Source organism: Oncorhynchus mykiss, chromosome 9, assembly GCF_057628025.1.
Source record: "Oncorhynchus mykiss isolate SJ-2025 chromosome 9, ASM5762802v1, whole genome shotgun sequence".
NCBI classification, from domain to species: Eukaryota; Metazoa; Chordata; class Actinopteri; order Salmoniformes; family Salmonidae; genus Oncorhynchus; species Oncorhynchus mykiss.
In genome coordinates this window covers 20,654,694-20,676,307 of record NC_143030.1, presented here as the reverse complement: position 1 = coordinate 20,676,307, position 21,614 = coordinate 20,654,694, and the positions used below count along the sequence as shown (strand labels likewise).

At 42.9% G+C, this 21,614-nt stretch overlaps 2 protein-coding genes across 2 annotated transcripts in view; both read left to right on the top strand.

The window, feature by feature from the left end:
* LOC149980830 (uncharacterized) overlaps positions 1-4,490 on the top strand; it is a 94,520-nt gene extending 90,030 nt beyond the window's left edge. The window contains exon 5 of the mRNA XM_090185733.1: positions 3,579-4,490. Within this exon, the coding sequence (XP_090041859.1) occupies positions 3,579-3,686 (108 nt within the window). The 3' untranslated portion in view covers positions 3,687-4,490. The remainder of the gene's footprint in view (positions 1-3,578) is intronic.
* The window catches only part of LOC110532943 (uncharacterized), a 255,747-nt gene that overhangs the window by 23,648 nt on the left and 210,485 nt on the right, over positions 1-21,614 (top strand). The gene's annotated exons all lie outside the window — the stretch shown is intronic.

Genomic DNA, 21,614 nt, shown 5'->3' with positions numbered 1-21,614 from the left:
CTAAACCTATCTGTTTCTAACAACAGAAATTATTTCAGAACAATCCAAGATGGTGAGTGTGGAAATCCTCTTTTATGTGCGTTTTGAGGTGGAACGACCCTCTACTCTCCACTTGAAGACAGTAGATCTTCATAATAATAAGGTGTTTTATATACTGCAGCGATATTATATTCATGACTTGTAGATTATGGGAAGTGTAATTTAATAGATGGAAGGCTCATACTGATATGACTGACTATAGACAGATAGGAGGAGAGAAATAGAAAGAGAGATAGGGGGATGGAGAGGAAGAGGGGGAGGAAGTGTGAGAGATAGGGAGAGGGGGAAGGGAAAGAGAGAGAGGAGAAGAGCAGGTATTAAAGCTCTGGCGTCATAAATAAAATGTCAGGAATCATTGTTGCGTGTTAGCCAGTGCTCAGGACAGCGTGAAATCTGGCTTCACCTCCTTCTCCTCTCTCCATTCGCTCTCTTTCCCTCCTCCCCCTCTCCCTGTAGAGGGTAATTGAGGTGCATGACCTTGCTGTGGGCCCTAGCAGGTGTGAGGGAGGGAGGGAGGAGTTGGCCATTAGCCCTCCAGCCATACAGCCATAAGCTGTGGGTTTATATAGTCCAGGGCTGGCTCGCTGACTGTGGATAGTTGTGTGTGTGTGTCCATATATGTTTTGTCAGCATTTTAGTGAGAGAGCAATTGTATGTGTCAGTGGGCGTATGGATATTTGTTAGTGGGCCAAGAAATACGTAAACAGTATATAGGCCTGTACCTAGGTGTTTGGGAGTAGTCTATAGCTTTAACAAATGTGTAATTCATTTGTGTGTGCTGGCGTCTCTACTCCAAAGTAGTGTCAAACAGAACAGCAGTGTGATTTCACATACCCCTCCCCCATCTTCTCTCCTCATCCCCTCCCCCTCTTCTCTCCTCCTCCCCTACCCCTTCTCTTACTCTCTCTCTCTTTGGCTGCACAGTAGCTCTGTCCTACATCTGTGTCATGTCACTGGGTTGTGTCGTTCCTAGAGCAACCCTCTCTCTCCCTCTCTCCCTATCAATTCAATTCAAAGGGCTTTATTGGCATGGGAAGCTAATGTTTACATTGCCGAACTAAGTGAAATAGATAATAAACTAAAGTGAAATAAACAATCAAAAAAGAACAGTAAACATTACAATCACAAAACGTTTTTTTTAAGTAAAAAAAAAGACAGTTCAAATGTTATATTATGGCTATGTACAGTGTTGTAACAATGTGCAAATAGTTGAAAGTACACAAGGGGAAATAAATAAACATAAATATGGGTTTTATTTACAATGTTGTTTGTTCTTCACTGGTTGCCCTTTTCTTGTGGCAACAGGTTACAAATCTTGCTGCTGTTTTAATATATATACATATATATATATATATATACAGTATACATATATGTATATATACACACAGTGGGGCAAAAAAGTAATTAGTCAGCCACCAATTGTGCAAGTTCTCGCACTTAAAAAGATGAGAGAGGCCTGTAATTTACATCATAGGTACACTTAAACTATGACAGACATAATTAGAAAAAAAATCCAGAAAATCACATTGTAGGAATTTTTAATGAATTTATTTACAAATTATGGTGGAAAATAAGTATTTGGTCAATAACAAAAGTTTATCTCAATACTTTGTTATATACCCTTTGTTGGCAATGACAGAGGTCAAACGTTTTCTGTAAGTCTTCACAAGGTTTTCACACACTGTTGCTGGTATTTTGGCCCATTCCTCCATGCAGATCTCCTCTAGAGCAGTGATGTTTTGGGGCTGTTGCTGGGCAACACGGACTTTCAACTGCCTTCAAATAATTTCTATGGGGTTGAGATCTGGAGACTAGGCTAGGCCACTCCAGGACCTTGAAATGCTTCTTACGAAGCCACTCCTTCGTTGCCCGGGCGGTGTGTTTGGGATCATTGTCATGCTGAAAGACCCAGCCACGTTTCATCTTCAATGCCCTTGCTGATGGAAGGAGGTTTTCACTCAAAATCTCACGACACATGGCCCCATTCATTCTTTCCTTTACACGGATCAGTCGTCCTGGTCCCTTTGCAGAAAAACAGCCCCAAAGCATGATGTTTCCATCCCCATGCTTCACAGTAGGTATGGTGTTCTTTGGATGCAACTCGGCATTCTTTGTCCTCCAAACACGACGAGTTGAGTTTTTACCAAAAAGTTGGTTTCATCTGACCATATGACATTCTCCCAATCTTCTCTCTACAGGCCTCTCTCATCTTTTTAGGTGGGAGAACTTGCACAATTGGTGGCTGACTAAATACTTTTTTTGCCCCACTGTAAATATATGTAACCTTTATTTAAATAGGCAAGTCAGTTAAAGAACGTATTCTTACTTACAATGACGTCTCATATTTTTAAGTGGGAGAACTTGCACAATTGGTGGCTGACTAAATACTTTTTTGCCCCACTGTATATATATTTAACCTTTATTTAAATAGGCAAGTCAGTTAAAGAACATATTCTTATTTACAATGACGGCTTACCCCAGCCGAACCCAGACGACACTGGGCCAATTGTGTGCTGCCCTATGGGACTCCCAATCACCACCGGATGTGATGCCGCCTGTTATGGCACACTGTGGTATTTTACCTAATAGATATGGGAGTTTATCAAAATTATTTTTATTTTCAAATTCTTTGTGGGTCTGTGTAAAATGAGGGAAATATGTGTCTCTAATATGGCAGGATGTTTGGAAGTGCAGCTCAGTTTCCACCTCATTTTGTGGGCAGTGTGCACATAGCCTGTCTTGTCTCTAGAGCCAGGTCTGCATATGGTGGCCTCTCAAAAGCAAGGCTATGCTCACTGAGTCTGTACATAGTCAAAGCTTTCCTTAATTTTGGGCTAGTCACAGTGGTCAGGTATTCTGCCACTGTGTACTCTCTGTTTCGGGCCAAATAGCATTCTAGTTTTCTCTGTATTTTTGGTTAATTATTTCCAATGTGTCAAGTAATTATCTTTTTGTTTTCTCATGATTTGATTGGGTCTAATTGTGCTGCTGTTCTGGGGCTCTGTGGGGTCTGTTTGACCAGCTTGCTTAGGGGGCTCTTCTCCAGGTTCATCTCTCTGTAGGTGATGGCTTTGTTATGGAATGTTTGGGAATCATTTCCTTTTAGGTGGTTGTAGAATTTAACAGCTCTTTTCTGGATTTTAATAATTAGCGGGTATCGTCCTAATTCTGCTCTGCATGCATTTTTTTTATGTTTTATGTGGTACACTGAGGATGTTTTTGCAGAATTCTGCATACAGAGTCTCAATTTGGTGTTTGTCCTATTTTGTAAATTCTTGGGTTCTATAACTGATTCAATAATATTTTGCCAGATCCTAATTGGGAAGTTGAATTTTATGTTCCTTTTGATGGCCCTTCTTGTCTTGTCGCTCATATTGTTCACAGCTTTGTGGAAGTTACCTGTTATGTTTAGGCTGAGGTAGGTCTAGTTTCTTTGTGTGCTCTAGGGCAACAGTGTCTAGATGGAATTTGTATTTGTGGTCCTGGCAACTGGACCTTTTTTTGAAACAACATTATTTTTGTCTTACTGTGATTCACAGTCAGGGTCCAGGTCTGACAGCAACTCTGCAGAAGATCTACGTGCTGCTGTAGGCCCTCCTTGGTTGGGGACAGAAGCACCAGATCATCATCAAACAGTAGACATTTGACTTCAGATTCTACTAGGGTGAGGCCTTGTGCTGCAGACTCTTCTAATGCCCTCACCAATTTGTTGATATACTGTAAATGTTGAAGAGGATGGGGCTCAAGCTGCATCCCTGTCTCACCCCACCACCCGGTGGAAAGAAATCTGTGTTTTTTTGACAATTTTAACCTTACATTTCCCCCAACACCACTTTCCCTCAATTTATATAGCAGACCTTCATGGTAGGAAAAAAAAGCATGTAGATACTTTGCTTTTACTTCGGTTGGTTTGTTTGTCAATTAGCTTGTGCATGGTGAATACGTTGTCTGTCGTATGATACTTTGGTAAAAAGCCCATTTGACATTTGCTCAGGACATTGTTTTCATTGAGGAAATGTAGGAGTCTACAAATGTAGGACCTTAGAAATCTGTCAGTTTAAGCTAGAGATATCAGTGTGCCTTCTCAAATCATGTCCAATCAATAGAATTTACCACAGGTGGTCTCCAATCAAGTTGTAGAAACATCTCAAGGATGATCAATGGAAACAGGATGCTCAAATTGAGTGTCCTTAAAAGGGTCTGAATACATATGTACATAAGGTATTTCTGTTTTAAATTTGAATCATTTAAAAAAAAAAACGGTTTTCGCTTTATCATTGTGGGGTATGTGTGTAGATTGATAAGGAAACCATTTATTTAATACATTGTAGAATAAAGCTGTAACGTAACAGAATGTGGAAAAATGGATACTTTTCGAATGCACTGAACTGTGTATGGAGACTGTTTTGTGCCAAAAATAAGGGGTTAAATAAATGTTTTAAAAAATATATATATATGTATGTTTCCTGTGCTTTCTTTTTTCTCTCAGAACTAACTTCCTTCAGATTTTGTTTTGGGGACTATCTGTTGTTCCATGTCGTGAATCTGTTATTCAATGCATTCGTATGGGTTAATAGCAGCAAGGCCCAATATATATATATATATATATATATATATATATATATATATATATATATTTATATATATATATATATATATGATGAACATATATATATATATATATATATATATATATACAATACACACACTTCACAGGGTCTTCAAATTCAAAATCAAATAGCAAAGTAGTTCTTTGACCTTCTTAAATTTTCTTAACCCCTTTTTTTTCAAATTTTGCTTAAATGACATCCCCAAATCTAACTGCTTGTAGCTCAGGCCCTGAAGCAAGGATTTGCATAATCTTGGTACCATTTGAAAGGAAACACATTGAAGTTTGTGGAAATGTGAATTTAATGTAGGAGAATATAACACAATAGATCTGGTAGAAGAACATTTTTTCTACCACCATCTTTGAAATGCAACAGAAAGGTCCCAGTTCTTGCCATCACTCTGGTTGTAATTCCAATGGTATCCTCAAGATGGCAGCAGCATATGTGCAAAGTTTCAGACGGATAACTTGATGTATTTTTATTTAAAAAAATTAAAAAATTCACCTTTATTCAACTTCTCTGGGATATGTGGGATGGTAGCGTCCCACCCCGCTAACAGCCAGTGAAATTGCAGGGCGCCAAATTCAAAACAACAGAAATCCCATAATTAAAATTCCTCAAACATTTTAAAGAAAAACTTGTTGAAATCCAGCCATAGTGTCCGATTTCAAAAATGCTTTACGACGAAATATTATGTTAGGTCAGCACCTAGTCACTGAAAATCACATCCATTTTTCCAGCCAAAGAGAGGAGTCACAAAAAGCAGAAATAGAGAAAAATTAATCACTAACCTTTGCTCATCTTCATCAGATGACACTCATAGGACTTTATGTTACACAATACATGTATGTTTTGTTCGATAAAGTTTATATCCAAAAATCTCAGTTTACATTGTTGCGTTTTGTTCAGTAGTTCCAAAACATCCGGTGATTTTGCAGAGAACCACATCAATTTACAAAAATACTCATAATAAACATTGCTTAAAGATACAAGTGTTATGCATGGAATGTTAGATCCACGTCTCCTCAATGCAACCGCTGTGTCAGATTTAAAAAACTTTACGGAAAAAGCACACCATGCAATCATCTGAGTACAGCACTCAGACACAAACACAAGCCATACAGATATCCGCCATGTTGTGTAGTCAACAGAAGTCAGAAATAGCATTATAAATATAAATATATTACCTTTGATGATCTTCATCAGAATGCACCCCCAGGAATCCCAGTCCCACAATAAATGTTTGTTTTGTTCGATAAAGTCCATCATTTATGTCCAAATACCTCCCTTTTGTTCGCGCGTTTAGTCCAGTAATCCAAATTCATGAGGCGTGATTACTAGGTCCAGACAAAAAGTCAAAAAGTTCCATTACAGTCCGTAGAATCATGTCAAACTATGTATAGAATCAATCTTTAGGATGTTTTTAACATAAATCTTCAATAATGTTCCAACTGGAGAATTCCTTTGTCTTCAGAAATGCAATGGAACGCAGGTGATCAGCTCATGCCACTCTGGCAGAGCCCTTACTCAATCAGCTCTCATTCGCCCCCACTTCACTGTAGAAGCCTCAAACAAGGTTCTAAAGACTGTTGACATCTAGTGGAAGCATTAGGATGTGCATATGACCCCGTAGACACTGTATATTTGATAGGCAATGACTTGAAAAACTACAAACCTCAGATTTCCCAATTCCTGGTTGGATTCTTTCTCAGGTTTTTGCCTGCCATATGAGTTATGTTATACTCACAGACGGCATTCAAACAGTTTTAGAAACTTCAGAGTGTTTTCTATCAAAATATAATGATATGCCTTATATGCTAATTATATGCATATTCTAGCTTTTATGGCTGAGTAGCAGGCAGTTTACTCTGGGAACCTTTTTATCCAAGCTACTCAATACTGCCCCCCAGTCCCAAACAAGTGTTAACCAGGTAGGCCAGTTGAGAACAACTGCGACCTGCCGTGGTATGAGCGAAGTATGAGCGAACTACATTACATTTAATTTGAAGTCGCCCAGGTACATTTGGGCAAATCGTGAAGGAGATATTTGAATTCATATTACATTTTTCTGCAAGAATATCGTCAAATCTGTATACTTGGACTTTGATTTAGCTTTTCCAGTATTAGTAGCGATATTATAATTTCAAAATTTTTAACCTCTCTGATCTCCCCATCCCGGATCCGGTATCAGGAATACAGACTCAAGCTCATTACCATAATGCAACGTTAACTATTCATGAAAATCGCAAATGAAATGAAATAAATATGCCATCTCTCAAGCTTAGCCTTTTGTAAACAACACTGTCATCTCAGATTTTCAAAATATGCTTCTCAACCATAGGAAAACAATAATTTGTGTAAAAGTAGCTAGCTAGCGTAGCATTTAGCGTTAGCATTAGCGTTAGCATCCAGCACGCAACATTTCAACAAAAACATAAAAGCCTTCAAATAAAATCATTTACCTTTGAAGAACTTCTGATGTTTTCAATGAGGATACTCTCAGTTAGATAGCAGATGCTCAGTTTTTCCAAAAAGATTCTTTGTGTATTAGAAATAGCTCCATTTTATACATCACATTTGGCTACCAAAAAAAAACGAAAATTCAGTCCTCAAAACGCGAACTTTTTTCCAAATTAACTCCATAATATCGACTGAAAACATGGCAAACGTTGTTAAGAATCAATCCTCAAGGTGTTTTTCACATATCTCTTCATTGATATATCGTTCTTGGACGCATGGTTTCTCCCCTCAATCAAATGGAAAAGTACAAGCAGCTGGCAATTGCGCACCGAATTCCACGCAGGACACCAGGCGGACACTTGGAAAATGTAGTCTCTTATGGTCAATCTTCCAATGATATGCCTACAAATACGTCACAATGCTGCTAAGACCTTGGGGGAACGACAGAAAGTGTAGGCTCATTCCTTGCGCAATCACAGCCATATAAGGAGACAATGGAAAACAGAGCTTCAGAAATTCTGCTAATTTCCTGGTTGACGCATCATCTTGGTTTCGCCTGTAGAATGAGTTCTGGGGCACTTACAGACAATATCTTTGCATATTCTGAAACTTCAGAGTGTTTTCTTTCAAAAACTGTCAAGAATATGCATAGTCGAGCATCTTTTCGTGACAAAATATCGCGCTTAAAATGGGAACGTTTTTTATCCAAAAATGAAATAGCGCCCCTAGAGATCCAACAGGTTAAAACAACCAGTTTTCATAACTTCATAACTTTGAGTATTTGAGTATCATTTTTGTCCAAAAGGAAAAGGCATGCTGTCGTACAAGGTTGGTAGCTACATTTCATGACAGATACAGGGTTTCCAGATACTCCCGTCAAGCCCAGCTCATTGGCTATCTAGCTAGATTTGTTTGACACCGATTGGTGCTTATTTGACATAGTCGTTCAAGTGAAGACGTCGGCGTACCATGAAGGCGTCCCTCTCGGACCAAATATGGTGTCCTGTAGGATATACTACACCCCTAATGATATAGTGAAGTCTGGGTACATTCTAGGATCTCTAAGGAATACATACGGACGTAATATGACTGTTTGAAACAACGTTTACGGTTAAATTTTCACAGATTTCTTTCTTTGCAAATTGAACGAGTGTAAATACAAAATCGATTGTGCATGCTATATGGACCTTTTTAGGATTTTAAAAATGATTTTATCTAACAAAGCAACACTTTATGTTACAGTTGAAGTCGGAAGTTTACATACACTTAGGTTGGAGTCATTAAAACTAGTTTTTCAACCACTCCAAAATTTCTTGTTAACAAACTATAGTTTTGGCAAGTCGGTTAGGACATCTACTTTGTACATGACACAAGTCATTTTTCCAACAATTGTTTACAGACATATTATTTAACTTATAATTCACTGTATCACAATTCCAGTGGGTCAGAAGTTTACATAAACTAAGTTGACTGTGCCTTTAAATAGCTTGGAAAATTCCAGAAATTATGTCATGGCTCGAGAGGCTTCTGATAGGCTAATTGACATCATTTGAGTCAATTGGAGGTGTACCTGTGGATGTATTTCAAGGCCTACCTTCAAACTCCATTGCCACTTTGCTTTACATCATGGGAAAATCAAAAGAAATCAGCCAAGACCTCAGAAAAATAATTGTAGACCTCCACAAGTCTGGTTCATTCTTGGGAACAATTTCCAAATGCCTGAAGGTACCACATTCATCTATACAAACTATAGTATGCAAGTATATACACCATGGGACCACGCAGCCGTCATACCGCTCAGGAAGGAGACGTGTTCTGTCTCCTAGAGATTAACGTTCTTTGAGGCGAAATGTGCAAATCAATCCCAGAACAACAGCAAAGGACCTTGTGAAGATGCTGGAGGAAACAGGTACAGAAGTATCTATATCCACAGTAAAACTAGTACTATATCGACATAACCTGAAAGGCCGCTCAGTAAGGAAGAAGCCACTGCTCCAAAACCGCCATAAAAAAGCCAGACTACGGTTTGCAACTGTGCATGGGGACAGAGATCATACTTTTTTGAGAAATGTCCTCTGGTCTGATGAAACAAAAATAGAACTGTTTGACCATAATGACCATCGTTGTGTTTGGAGGAAAAAGGGGAACGCTTGTAAGCCGAAGAACACCATCCCAACCGTGAAGCACGGGGGTGGCAGCATCATGTTCTGGGGGTGTTTTGCTGCAGGAGGGACTGGTGCACTTCACAAAATAGATGGCATCATGTGGAAGAGAAATTATGTGGATATATTGAAGCAAAATCTCAAGACATCAGTCAGGAAGTGAAAGCTTGATCGCAAATAGGTCGTCCAAATGGACAATGACCCCAAGCATACTTGGCTTAAGGACAACAAAGTCAAGGTATTGGAGTGGCCATCACAAAGCGCTGACCTCAATCCTATAGCTTAGTTTGTTTTTTGTTATGGAGCCAAAAAGATTGGAGAAGTGGTTTATCCATACATCTCCGTTTTGGATAGATAACACTTTGTGTTGTTGTGTGATCCAATTTTCCCAGAAGTGGTTTGATTCTATGGCTGATTTCAGACGTGCTGCTACTTAATTTTTCTTAGTATATGTCTGTACTGTGTTTCACCATAGTGTAGGACTAGGCTCAGGTTTTCTGGGTCTCTGTTTTTTGTTGGATAAGTTTCTCAATTTGTTTCTTGGGTTTTTGCATTCTTCATCAATCTATTTGTCATTGTTGTTCATTTTCTTCAGTTGTCTACATGACATGTATAGATTTGAAAGGGAAGCTGAAAGGTCAACTATACTACTTAGGCCAAGTTTACACCTTCACTATAGCAGTGAAACGTTTTGTCCAGGAAGTTGTTTAAAGGGATTGAATTTCTTGTGGCCCAATAGTTTTTTGGTAGGTTTCGAACACTACTTTCCTTCCATCAATACTATTTCTTAATATTATGTAGTTCCTTAGGTGTTGATGCCTCACGAGTGAGTAATGCTCTGTTCAGGTAGACTGTGGTTCTGCTGTGATCTGATTGGGGTGTCAGTGGGCTGACTGTGAACTCTCTGAGAGACTCTGGGTTGAGGTCCGTGATAAAGTCTCCTCTATCATTCTCTTCATCTCTCTTTGTTTAAGTATCTCTTCTCCTCCTTTCCCTCTATATTCCTTCCCTCCCTTTTCTCTCTATCTCCATCTCTTTTCTCTCTGTTCAGTAAATATTATCTCTCTCTGCCAGCAGGAAGCTTTCTGTGCAAACACACTTACAGATCATTGCCCTCTCCCATACACAGACATTAAACTGGCTCTGTGCATACATTAATATAATATTAATATAATACCCACGCTCTTCCTTCCATCCATATTGCTATGTGTATATGAGTGTGTGATTTTGAATACGTGTGCGTGTGCATGTGCGTGTGTGCAAGCCCTAAGGCTCCTCCCTCCAGGGAGAGACAGACAGACAGGTGTGGTCCAGATTGAGTTCCACCTCATTTCCCCTGCTCTCACACAGCTGGTAAAGGACGCACACAAACGCACACCTGCACACAGCTGCATATGGACCCACACACACAGACCTGAATGCAGGTTTTAAGACTGTGTTCACAAAGGCAAAGTTAGGCTGTTGACTGTGTGTGAACTGATTGTACTGTGTATTACCGTAGTCTGGATGTAGCCTGATTCCTAGGATGACAACTAAAGACTGGCAGCCCGTTGCCACGGTGACTGAGACAGATTAAGCAATGGCGTGACATGAGACCAGTACAAAGTCACTACCACAGTCACTCCCCCAACACACACACAACATATTTCATAGTCATAGCCACACACAAGGACCCAGAATTACAATATTCATACCTCTGTTGGATAATTTATTCCGGACATGACAGGACTCATATTCGCATTACATTTTTCAGGCAAGTATCAAAGGTACAGCTTACTCAGCGGAGGTGAGGGGACGTTAATAACAGTGACACCGGGTAGGGCTGTGCTGACATCAGGAGATTGGTGTGATGATATCACAGTGTTTATGAAGGCGTTTTCCCCAGAACATTAGCTAAGATTCCCATTATCTTTTAGTTAGGATTTTATCTAACATTACGATGATAACATCCCAAAAGTATTCAAAGAATGTCTTTATGAAACAGTGTATTTAAATAAAATATCCTCAGAATGTTCTCATAACATTCACTAAAATCTTGTGCGCACAACATCTGTAAGAAACACCAGAGAACATTCCCTAAAAGTTGTCATTAGGTTTCCAGGTAATATAACAACACAATGTACCAGTCATGTTTTCCCAGCAAACCAAAATTGATTCTGTGCAAGTTCCCAGAACATTTGTTAGGTTTCAGCAAATGTTATCATAAAAACAAAATCTGTCCAGTCGTGTTGATGATTATTAAATGTTTGTATAAAACATTCACCTGATGTTGCAAGAACATTCTTTAAATGTTTCCAGAATGTTTCATTAAGGTTGTGGGAATGGTGTGGTGGGAACATTTTGCACCCTAAAATAAACATTATGGAATCATCCAGACAACTGCATAGTTTTTATGTGTTTTGGGAATATATATACTGCTCAAAAAAATAAAGGGAACACTTAAACAACACAATGTAACTCCAAGTCAATCACACTTCTGTGAAATCAAACTGTCCACTTAGGAAGCAACACGGATTGACAATAAATTTCACATGCTGTTGTGCAAATGGAATAGACAACAAGTGGAAATTATAGGCAATTAGCAAGACACCCCCAATGAAGGAGTGGTTCTGCAGGTGGGGACCACAGACCACTTCTCAGTTCCTATGCTTCCTGGCTGATGTTTTGGTCACTTTTGAATGCTGGCGGTGCTTTCACTCTAGTGGTAGCATGAGACGGAGTCTACAACCCACACAAGTGGCTCAGGTAGTGCAGCTCATCCAGGATGGCACATCAATGCGAGCTGTGGCAAGAATGTTTGCTGTGTCTGTCAGCGTAGTGTCCAGAGCATGGAGGTGCTACCAGGAGACAGGCCAGTACATCAGGAGACGTGGAGGAGGCCGTAGGAGGGCAACAACCCAGCTGCAGGACCGCTACCTCCACCTTTGTGCAAGGAGAAGCACTGCCAGAGCCCTGCAAAATGACCTCCAGCAGGCCACAAATGTGCATGTGTCTGCTCAAACGGTCAGAAACAGACCCCATGAGGGTGGTATGAGGGCCCGACGTCCACAGGTGGGGGTTATGCTTACAGCCCAACACCGTGCAGGACGTTTGGCATTTGCCAGAGAGCACCAAGATTGCCAAATTTGACACAGGTGCCCTGTGCTCTTCACAGATGAAAGCAGGTTTACACTGAGCACGTGACAGACATGACAGAGTCTGGAGACGCCGTGGAGAACGTTCTGCTGCATGCAACATCCTCCAGCATGACCGGTTTGGCGGTGGGTCAGTCATGGTGTGGGGTGGAATTTCTTTGGGGGGCCGCACAGCCCTCCATGTGCTCGCCAGAGGTAGCCTGACTGCCATTAGGTACCGAGATGAGATCCTCAGACCCCTTGTGAGACCGTATGCAGGTGCGGTTGGCCCTGGGTTCCTCCTAATGCAAGACAATGCATTAGGAGTGTGTCAGCAGTTCCTGCAAGAGGAAGGCATTGATACTATGGACTGGTCCGCCCGTTACCCAGACCTGAATCCAATTGAGCACATCTGGGACATCATGTCTCGCTCCATCCACCAACGCCACGTTGCACCACAGACTGTCCAGGAGTTGGCGGATGCTTTAGTCCAGGTCTGGGAGGAGATCCCTCAGGAGCATCCGCCACCTCATCAGGAGCATGTCCAGGCGTTGTAGGGAGGTCATACAGGCACATGGAGGCCACACACACTACTGAGCCTGATTTGGACTTGTTTTAAGGACATTACATCAAAGTTGGATCAGCCTGTAGTGTGGTTTTCCACTTTAATTTTGAGTGTGACTCCAAATTCCAGACCTCCATGGGTTGATACATTTGATTTCCATTGATCATTTTTGTGTGATTTTGTTGTCAGCACATTCAACTATGTAATGAAAAAAGTATTCAATAAGAATATTTCATTCATTCAGATCTAGGATGTGTTATTTTAGTGTTCCCTTTATTTTTTTGAGCAGTGTATTTTGTGATGTCCCCACAATGTTCCCACCAGACTGTTCCCGCAATCTAATGAAACATTCTGGGAACCTTTTAAAGAACAAACAAAATATGTTCTAGGAATGTTCTTGCAACATCCGGTGAATGTTTTTTGCACCTTAAAAGAAACATTGTATATTTATCAGCACAACTGGTCAGTTTTTGTGTTTCGTGGACATATCTTTTGTGATTTCCCCACAAAATAAAATCCAATCAAATAGCATTTGTCACATGTTTCGTAAACAACAAGTGTAAACTAACATTGAAATGCTTACTTACGGGCCCTTTCCAACAATGCCGAGAGAAAAATGCTCCCACTCCCCCTCTCCAACGCTTAACGCCACCGGTCTACTAACCACCTGTCCTGGCAATCATCATTACGCACACCTGCTCCCCATCATTACGCACACCTGGACTTCATCATCACCTTGATTACCTTCCCTTTATTTAGCCCTCAGTCATCAGTCAATATTGGTTTGTTTTCACGTTCTGTACACTACTCCTACTTTGGTCATCTGCCTTGTTTTATTATTAAACTCTCTTTCTGCAACTGCTTCCTGACTCACTGCGTATATGTCACAGGTACGAGGTAAATAAGGTAGATATGTACATACAGTTAGGGGTTAGGGTTAGGGTTAGCCTCAGTAATATGGAAGCAGCAGAAGATAAAGTCCTCAGACCGTTGGTGAACAGAGATACCTACTCTGCCAACACTACGATCAGCTGGCGCAACTAGGAAGAAGTCCTCCGACGCCACAACGCCACCAGAGAGGTTTCACCTTCAACTAGCGGAGGGCCTTCTATCACGAGCCATCTCAGCGAGCCAGTCCTCCAGCTTACTCAGCAGTTCTTCCAGGGAGGTGATGCCCGTTTGTCCTTCTCGTGTCTTCCTACTCATTCTATTTCGCCCATCAGACGTGAGTTCCCACCACTGAGATGTCCAAGGTTGCCACGGTCATTTCCTTACTGACCGGTTGGGCATTGGAGTGGGCTACAGCCGTGTGGGAGAGAAGAGAGGAAGTGCTGGGTTTCTATGTGAGGTTCATGGCTCTGTTCAGGTCGGTTTTAAACCATCCACCGGAGGGCAGAGAGTGAGGTGAGCGGCTATTCCAACTTCAGCAGGGTGCCCAGACCGCTGTGGAGTACGCCTTCAACTTCTGGACCGTGGCAGCTTCCAGTGGAATGAACCAAAGCTCTGCACCCTATTCCATAGAGGACTGTGCGAGGAGGTCCAAATGGTGTTGGCGTGCCAGGACGACAATCTTTCCTTGATCGCACTCATCGCGATGGCCATACGTCTGGACAAACGTATTCGCTTACCTCTCTCCTCCCTCTCCTCCTTTGGCTGTCCTGAAACAGAGCCTGAACCCATGGAGGTAGAACCTCTCCTCGGCAGAGCTGCGTCGCCGGAAACTGCAGTTAGGGGTAAAGTGACTAGGCAACAGGATAGAAAATAAACAGTTGCAGCAGCGTATGTGATGAGTCAAGAGTTGGTGCAAAAAGGGTCAATGCAGATAGTCCAGGTAGCTATTTGTTTAGTTGTATGGCTTGAGGGGTAGAAGCTGTTCAGGGTCCTGTTGATTACAGACTTGGTGCATCTGTATCGCTTGTGTGCAGTAGCAGAGGGAATAGTCTATGACTTGGGTGGCTGGAGTCTTTGACAGCTTTAGGCCCTTCCTGGTATAGAGTTCCTGGATGGCAGGGAGCTCGGCCCCAGTGATGTACAGAGCTGTATGCACTATCCTCTGTAGCGCCTTGCAGTTGGATGCCAAGCAGTTGGCATACCAAGCAGCGATGCAGCCAGTCAAGGTGCTCTCAATGGTACAGCTGTAGACCTTTTTCAGGCTCTGAGAGCCCGTGCCAAATCTTTTCAGCCTCCTGAGGGGGAAGAGGCATTGTTGTTCCTTCTTTACGACTGTGTTGGTGTGTGTGGTCCATGTTAATTCCTTAGTGATGTGGATACGGAGGAACTTGAAGCTCTCGACCTGCTCCACTACAGCCCCGTCGATGTGGATAGGTCCATGCACAGCCCTGCGTTTCCTATAGTCCACAATCAGCTCCTTTGTCTTGCTGACGGTCTCATCGTTGTCTGTGATCGTCGTCAGCAAACTTGATGATAGTGTTCGAGTTGTACTCGGCCACGCAGTCATGGGTGAACAGGGAGAATAAGAGGGGACTAAGTCAGCGTGGCGGATGTGTTGTTGCCTAACCTCAACACTTAGGGGCGGCCCGTCAGGAAGTCCAGGATCCAATTGCAGAGGGAGATGTTCAGTCCCAGGGTTCTGAGCATAGTGGTGAGCTTGGAGGGGACTGTGGAGTTGAACGCTGAGCTGCAGTCAATTAACAGCATTCTCACATAGGTGGTCCTCTAGTCCAGGTGGGAAAGGGCAGTGTGGAGTGCAATAGTGATTGCTTCATCTGTGGATCTGTTGGAGCGGTATGCAAATTGGAGTGGGTCTGGCAAAAGATGTGAGTGCTATGGGGAAATAGTCATTTAGACAGGTTACTTTGCAGTTGTTGGTGGTCTACTATGGTGGTCTGCTTGAAACATGTAGGTATTACAGACTGGGTCAGGGAGAGGTTGACAATGTCAGTGAAGACACCCGCCAGCTGGACAGCGTATGCTCTGAGTTTGTGTCTTGGTAATTCGTCTGGCCCCATGGTCTTGTGAATGTAAACCTGTTTAAAAGTCTTAACCTAGGGGCTACATACCTGTCTATTAACCCAGGGCCTATATACCTGTCTATTAACCCAGGGCCTATATACCTGTCTATTTACCCAGGGGCTATATACCTGTCTATTAACCCAGGGGCTACATACCTGTCTATTAACCCAGCACCTATATACCTGTCTATTAACCCAGGGCCTATATACCTGTCTATTAACCCAGGGCCTATATACCTGTCTATTAAGCCAGGGGCTATATACCTGTCTATTAACCCAGGGGCTATATACCTGTCTATTAACCCAGGGGCTACATGCCTGTCTATTAACCCAGGGGCTGTAATCTCAATCTGAAGACATGACTGTAGTCAGAGGTATTGTTTTTACCCGGTGGGACAGCTGCTGACATGTCCACGCACGCACACACACGATCTTATAGCAATGTGTCCTGAGGCAGCAACTTCTGCAGTAAACCTAGCTAAGAAAACAATGAGCTGGCTTCATTTCAGGATATGTTGCAGTCTGTAAGGTGAGGTGTGCGTGAGTGTGAGTGTGAGTGTGTGTGTGTGTGTGTGTGTGTGTGTGTGTGTGTGTGTGTGTATGTGTGTGTGTGTGTGTGTGTGTGCGTGCGTGTGTGTGTGTGTGTGTGTGTGTGTGTGTGTGTGTGTGTGTGTGTGTGTGTGTGTGTGTGTGTGTGTGTGTGTGTGTGTGTGTGTGCGTGCGTGTGCGTGCGTGCGAGCAGTCAGTCAGACATGTCCTTCCAAGCCCACATACCTGTGTCCATACCCGCTTCACAATAACAATACATTACTAATATCATCACAATAGTAATAATGACTCTGTTACTGTATTCTGATACAATAGTTATAATAACTCTGTTACTGTATTCTGATACAATAGTTATAATAACTCTGTTACTGTATTCTGATACAATAGTTATAATAACGCTGTTACTGTATTCTGATACAATAGTTATAATAACTCTGTTACTGTATTCGGATACAATAGTTATAATAACTCTGTTACTGTATTCTGATACAATAGTTATGATAACTCTGTTACTGTATTCTGATACAATAGTTATAATAACTCTGCTAGTGTATTCTGATACAATAGTTCTTCCAAACATCACTGACTGTAAAATGATACCTGTACAATCATGAGATTGTGTTGACAAACGTAATGTTAAATTCACAGGCTTTAGTGAGCGTGTGCATGTGTGTGCGTATGGATGTGTTTGTATACGTGTGTGTGTGTTTGTGTGTGTGTATGACAGAGGTGTGCTGCATCCTCCTGCACAGCCCAACCTGAACACACGTTAACACAAAGGATCTCTTCATCTCCACACACAATCCCCACAAGCTTCTTATACTATCATCAGAAGACCACACACACACTCCCCGCACAGGCGCCTACACAAGCACACACGCATAAAGCGCACCACTGACACACACTCAATCAGTCACACTAACACACACACTGGCAGGCACAAGTCCATATTGTACACCATAGTCTCTCGCACCCCTCTAGAGAAATACCTCTCTCTAGCTAGCTCTCTAACCAGGTTTTGTCTGCCTGACTGCTGCTTAAAGTGGCAGTGACAGTCAGAGAGTTAAAGGGGAGGGGTCCGTCTGGCTGCCCTCTAGACACTGGGACCCCATACTTCTTGCAACCGCCAGGCGCCACGATACACACACACAAACACACACACACACACACACAGAGCTTCCCCTGAGCCCCTTCTAAATCACAGACCAGACACCATATCACATTAAAGACCAGAAGAGACAGACAGGAGAGACACAGAAAAAAAGGGATAAACATCACACAGAGAGAGGAAAGGAGAGCGAGAGAGAGGAAGGTAGAGAGAGAGGGGAGGGTAGAGAGAGAGAGGGGAGGGTAGAGAGAGAGAGGGGAGGGTAGAGAGAGAGAGGAAAGGAGAGCGAGAGAGGAAGGTAGAGAGACGGGGAGGGTAGAGAGACCGAGGAGAGGGTAGAGAGAGAGAGGAGGGTAGAGAGAGAGAGGAAAGGAGAGCTAGAGAGAGGAAAGTAGAGAGAGAGAGGAAGGTAGAGAGAGAGAGGGGAGGGTAGAGAGAGAGAGGGGAGGGTAGAGAGAGAGGAAAGGAGAGAGAGAGAGGAAGGTAGAGAGAGAGGGTAGGGTAGAGAGAGAGGGGGGAGGGTAGAGAGAGAGAGGAAAGGAGAGCGAGAGAGAGGAAGGTAGAGAGAGAGGAAAGGAGAGCGAGAGAGGGGAGGGTAGAGAGAGAGGAAAGGAGAGCGAGAGAGAGGAAGGTAGGGAGACAGAGGGGAGGGTAGAGAGAGAGAGAGACGGGAGTGTAGAGAGAGAGAGGGGAGGGTAGAGAGAGGGGAGGGTAGAGAGACAGAGGGAAGGAGAGCAAGAGAGAGGAAGGTAGAGAGAGAGAGGGGAGGGTAGAGAGAGAGGGGGGAGGGTAGAGAGAGACAGGAAAGGAGAGCGAGAGAGAGGAAGGTAGAGAGAGAGAGGGGAGGGTAGAGAGAGAGACGGGAGTGTAGAGAGAGAGAGGGGTGGGTAGAGAGACAGAGGAAAGGAGAGCGAGAGAGGGGAAGGGTAGAGAGAGAGAGGAAAGGAGAGTGAGAGAGAGGAAAGGAGAGGGAGAGAGAGGAGGGGAGGGTAGAGAGAGAGAGGAAAGGAGAGTGAGAGAGAGGAAGGGAGAGAGAGAGAGGGGAGGGCAGAGAGAGAGGGGAGGGTAGAGAGAGAGAGGGGAGGGTAGAGAGAGAGATGGGAGGGTAGAGAGAGAGAGGGGAGGGTAGAGAGAGATGGGATGGTAGAGAGAGAGATGGGAGGGTAGAGAGAGAGAGGGAAGGGTAGAGAGAGAGAGGAAAGGAGAGCGAGAAAGAGGAAGGTAGAGAGAGAGAGGAAGGTAGAGAGAGAGGGGAGGGTAGAGAGAGAGGGGAGGGTAGAGAGAGAGAGGGGAGGGTAGAGAGAGAGAGGGGAGGGTAGAGAGAGAGAGAGGGGAGGGTAGAGAGAGAGAGGGGAGGGTAGAGAGGCAAGGGAGAGGGAGACAGGGGAGAGAGAGAGAGAGAGAGAGAGAGAGAGAGAGTAGACGGGAGGCTACAGAGAGGCAAGGGAGAGGGAGACAGGGGAGAGGGAGACAGGGGAGAGAGAGAGAGAGAGAGAGAGAGAGAGAGAGAGAGAGAGAGAGAGAGAGAGAGAGTAGAGGGGAGGCTACAGAGAGACAGGGGGAGAGAAAGAAAGGAGGGTAGAGAGAGGCAGGGGAGAGGGAGAGAGAGTGGGGTGAGGGAAATACAGAAGAGAGAGAGAGATGGTTTAAGATGGAGAGTGATAATGTGAATATAAAGGGTATCATAGAGAGCATCAGAGTTATGAAGAACACATCCTGTTCCCAGCAAACCAAAATTGGCTCTGTGCAAGTTCCCAAAACATTTGTTAAGTCACAGCAAATTATCTCATAACACAAAAACTGTCAGGATGATTATTATACAATGGTTGTATAATATAGTAAATGGTTCCTAGAACACATTTACTATATTCTTTAAAAGGTCCCAGAATGTTTCGTTGGGTTGTGGGAACACGCAACATCAGCACTGAGCTAAAGGCTAGAGCTGCCACTTACAAGGAGTGGGACACTAATCCGGACGGTTAGAAGAAATACCAGACAAATGAAATGCCTTCTTTGCCCGCTTCAAGGCAAGCAACACTGAACCATGCTTGACAGCACCAGCAGTTCCGGACGACTGTGTGATTTCGCTCTCCGTAGCTGATGTGATTAATAGACAGGTATATAGGCCCTGGGTTAATAGACAGGTATGTAGCCCCTGGGTTGATAGACAGGTATATAGCCCCTGGGTTAATAGACAGGTATATAGCCCCTGGGTTAATAGACAGGTATATAGGCCCTGGGTTAATAGACAGGTTTATAGGCCCTGTGTTAATAGACAGGTATATAGGCCCTGGGTTAATAGACAGGTATATAGCCCCTGGGTAAATAGACAGGTTTATAGGCCCTGGGTTAATAGACAGGTATATAGGCCCTGGGTTAATAGACAGGTATGTAGCCCCTAGGTTAATAGACAGGTATATAGCCCCTGGGTTAATAGACAGGTATATAGGCCCTGGGTTAATAGACAGGTATATAGGCCCTGGGTTAATAGACAGGTATATAGGCCCTGGGTTAATAGACTGGTATATAGGCCCTGGGTTAATAGACAGGTATATAGCCCCTGGGTAAATAGACAGGTATATAGGCCCTGGGTTAATAGACAGGTATATAGGCCCTGGGTTAATAGACAGGTATATAGGCCCTGGGTTAATAGACAGGTATATATGCCCTGGGTTAATAGACAGGTATATAGGCCCTGGGTTAAAAGACAGGTATATAGGCCCTGGGTTAAAAGACAGGTATATAGGCCCTGGGTTAAAAGACAGGTATATAGGCCCTGGGTTAATAGACAGGTATATAGGCCCTGGGTTAATAGACAGGTATATAGGCCCTGGGTTAATAGACAGGTATATAGGCCCTGGGTTAAAAGACAGGTATATAGGCCCTGGGTCTATACTATAAAGCAGTGTGTAATTTACATTTTTGTATTTTAGCAGACACTTTTATACAGAGCGACTAACGGGAGAAATTTGGGTTAAGTGCCTTGCTCATGGGTGCATAGACAGATTTTCACCAGGCTACCTGCCGTCCAATGGAGTTGACACAGTGATGGGTTTTGGTGTTGACATCAAAAGAGAGATGTGTTTTGGAGTTGACACCAAAAGAGAGATGTGTTTTGGAGTTGACATCATAAGAGATATGTGTTTTGGAGTTGACATCCAAAGAGAAGTGTGTTTTGGAGTTGACATCATAAGAGAGATGTGTTTTGGAGTTGACATCAAAAGAGAGATGTGTTTTGGAGTTGACATCCAAAGAGAGGTGTGCTTTGGAATTGACATCAAAGAGTGATGTGTTTTGGAGTTGACGTCATAAGAGAGATGTGTTTTGGGGTTGACATCAAAAGAGAGATGTGTTTTGGAGTTGACATCGAAAGAGAGGTGTGTTTTGGAATTGACATAAGAGAGATTTGTTTTGGAGTTGACATCAAAGAGAGGTGTGTTTTGGAGTTGACATCAAAGAGAGATGTGTTTTGGAGTTGACATCAAAGAGAGATGTGTTTTGGAGATGACATCCAAAGAGAGGTGTGTTTTGGAGTTGACATCCAAAGAGAGGTGTGTTTTGGAGTTGACGTCATAAGAGAGATGTGTTTTGGAGTTGACATCATAAGCAGGTAGTTAGTGTTGTTATGTTCCGGGTTCTACACAGGATGTTTTTACAAAGTGGTGCTGTGGAGTATGCCCGGGGGGAGGCCCGCCCCGGAGATTTGGGGGTTATTTAACACCTGTAACTGACATTTCTTGCAATCTAGAGAAAATAAATTGCCTTAAATGATAACAAATTAAGCAATAAATGTAAAAAATATATTTCTGAATTATATAGTGGTGCAACCAATCCACAAGGTGGCGCAGCGCCTCTCACGTTCTATGGCGAGAAAGTGATAAAGCCATTTACTGTGTGTATGTGTGTGTGTTTGAGAAAGCTTCACAGCTCCATATTGTAGCACTCAGGATCCTGAGCAGCTTCCATTAGCTTCTGTCTAGACTTGATTTATTACCAGCTGTTTGTTCCACACTCTCTTCAACACTCCTCTCTACAC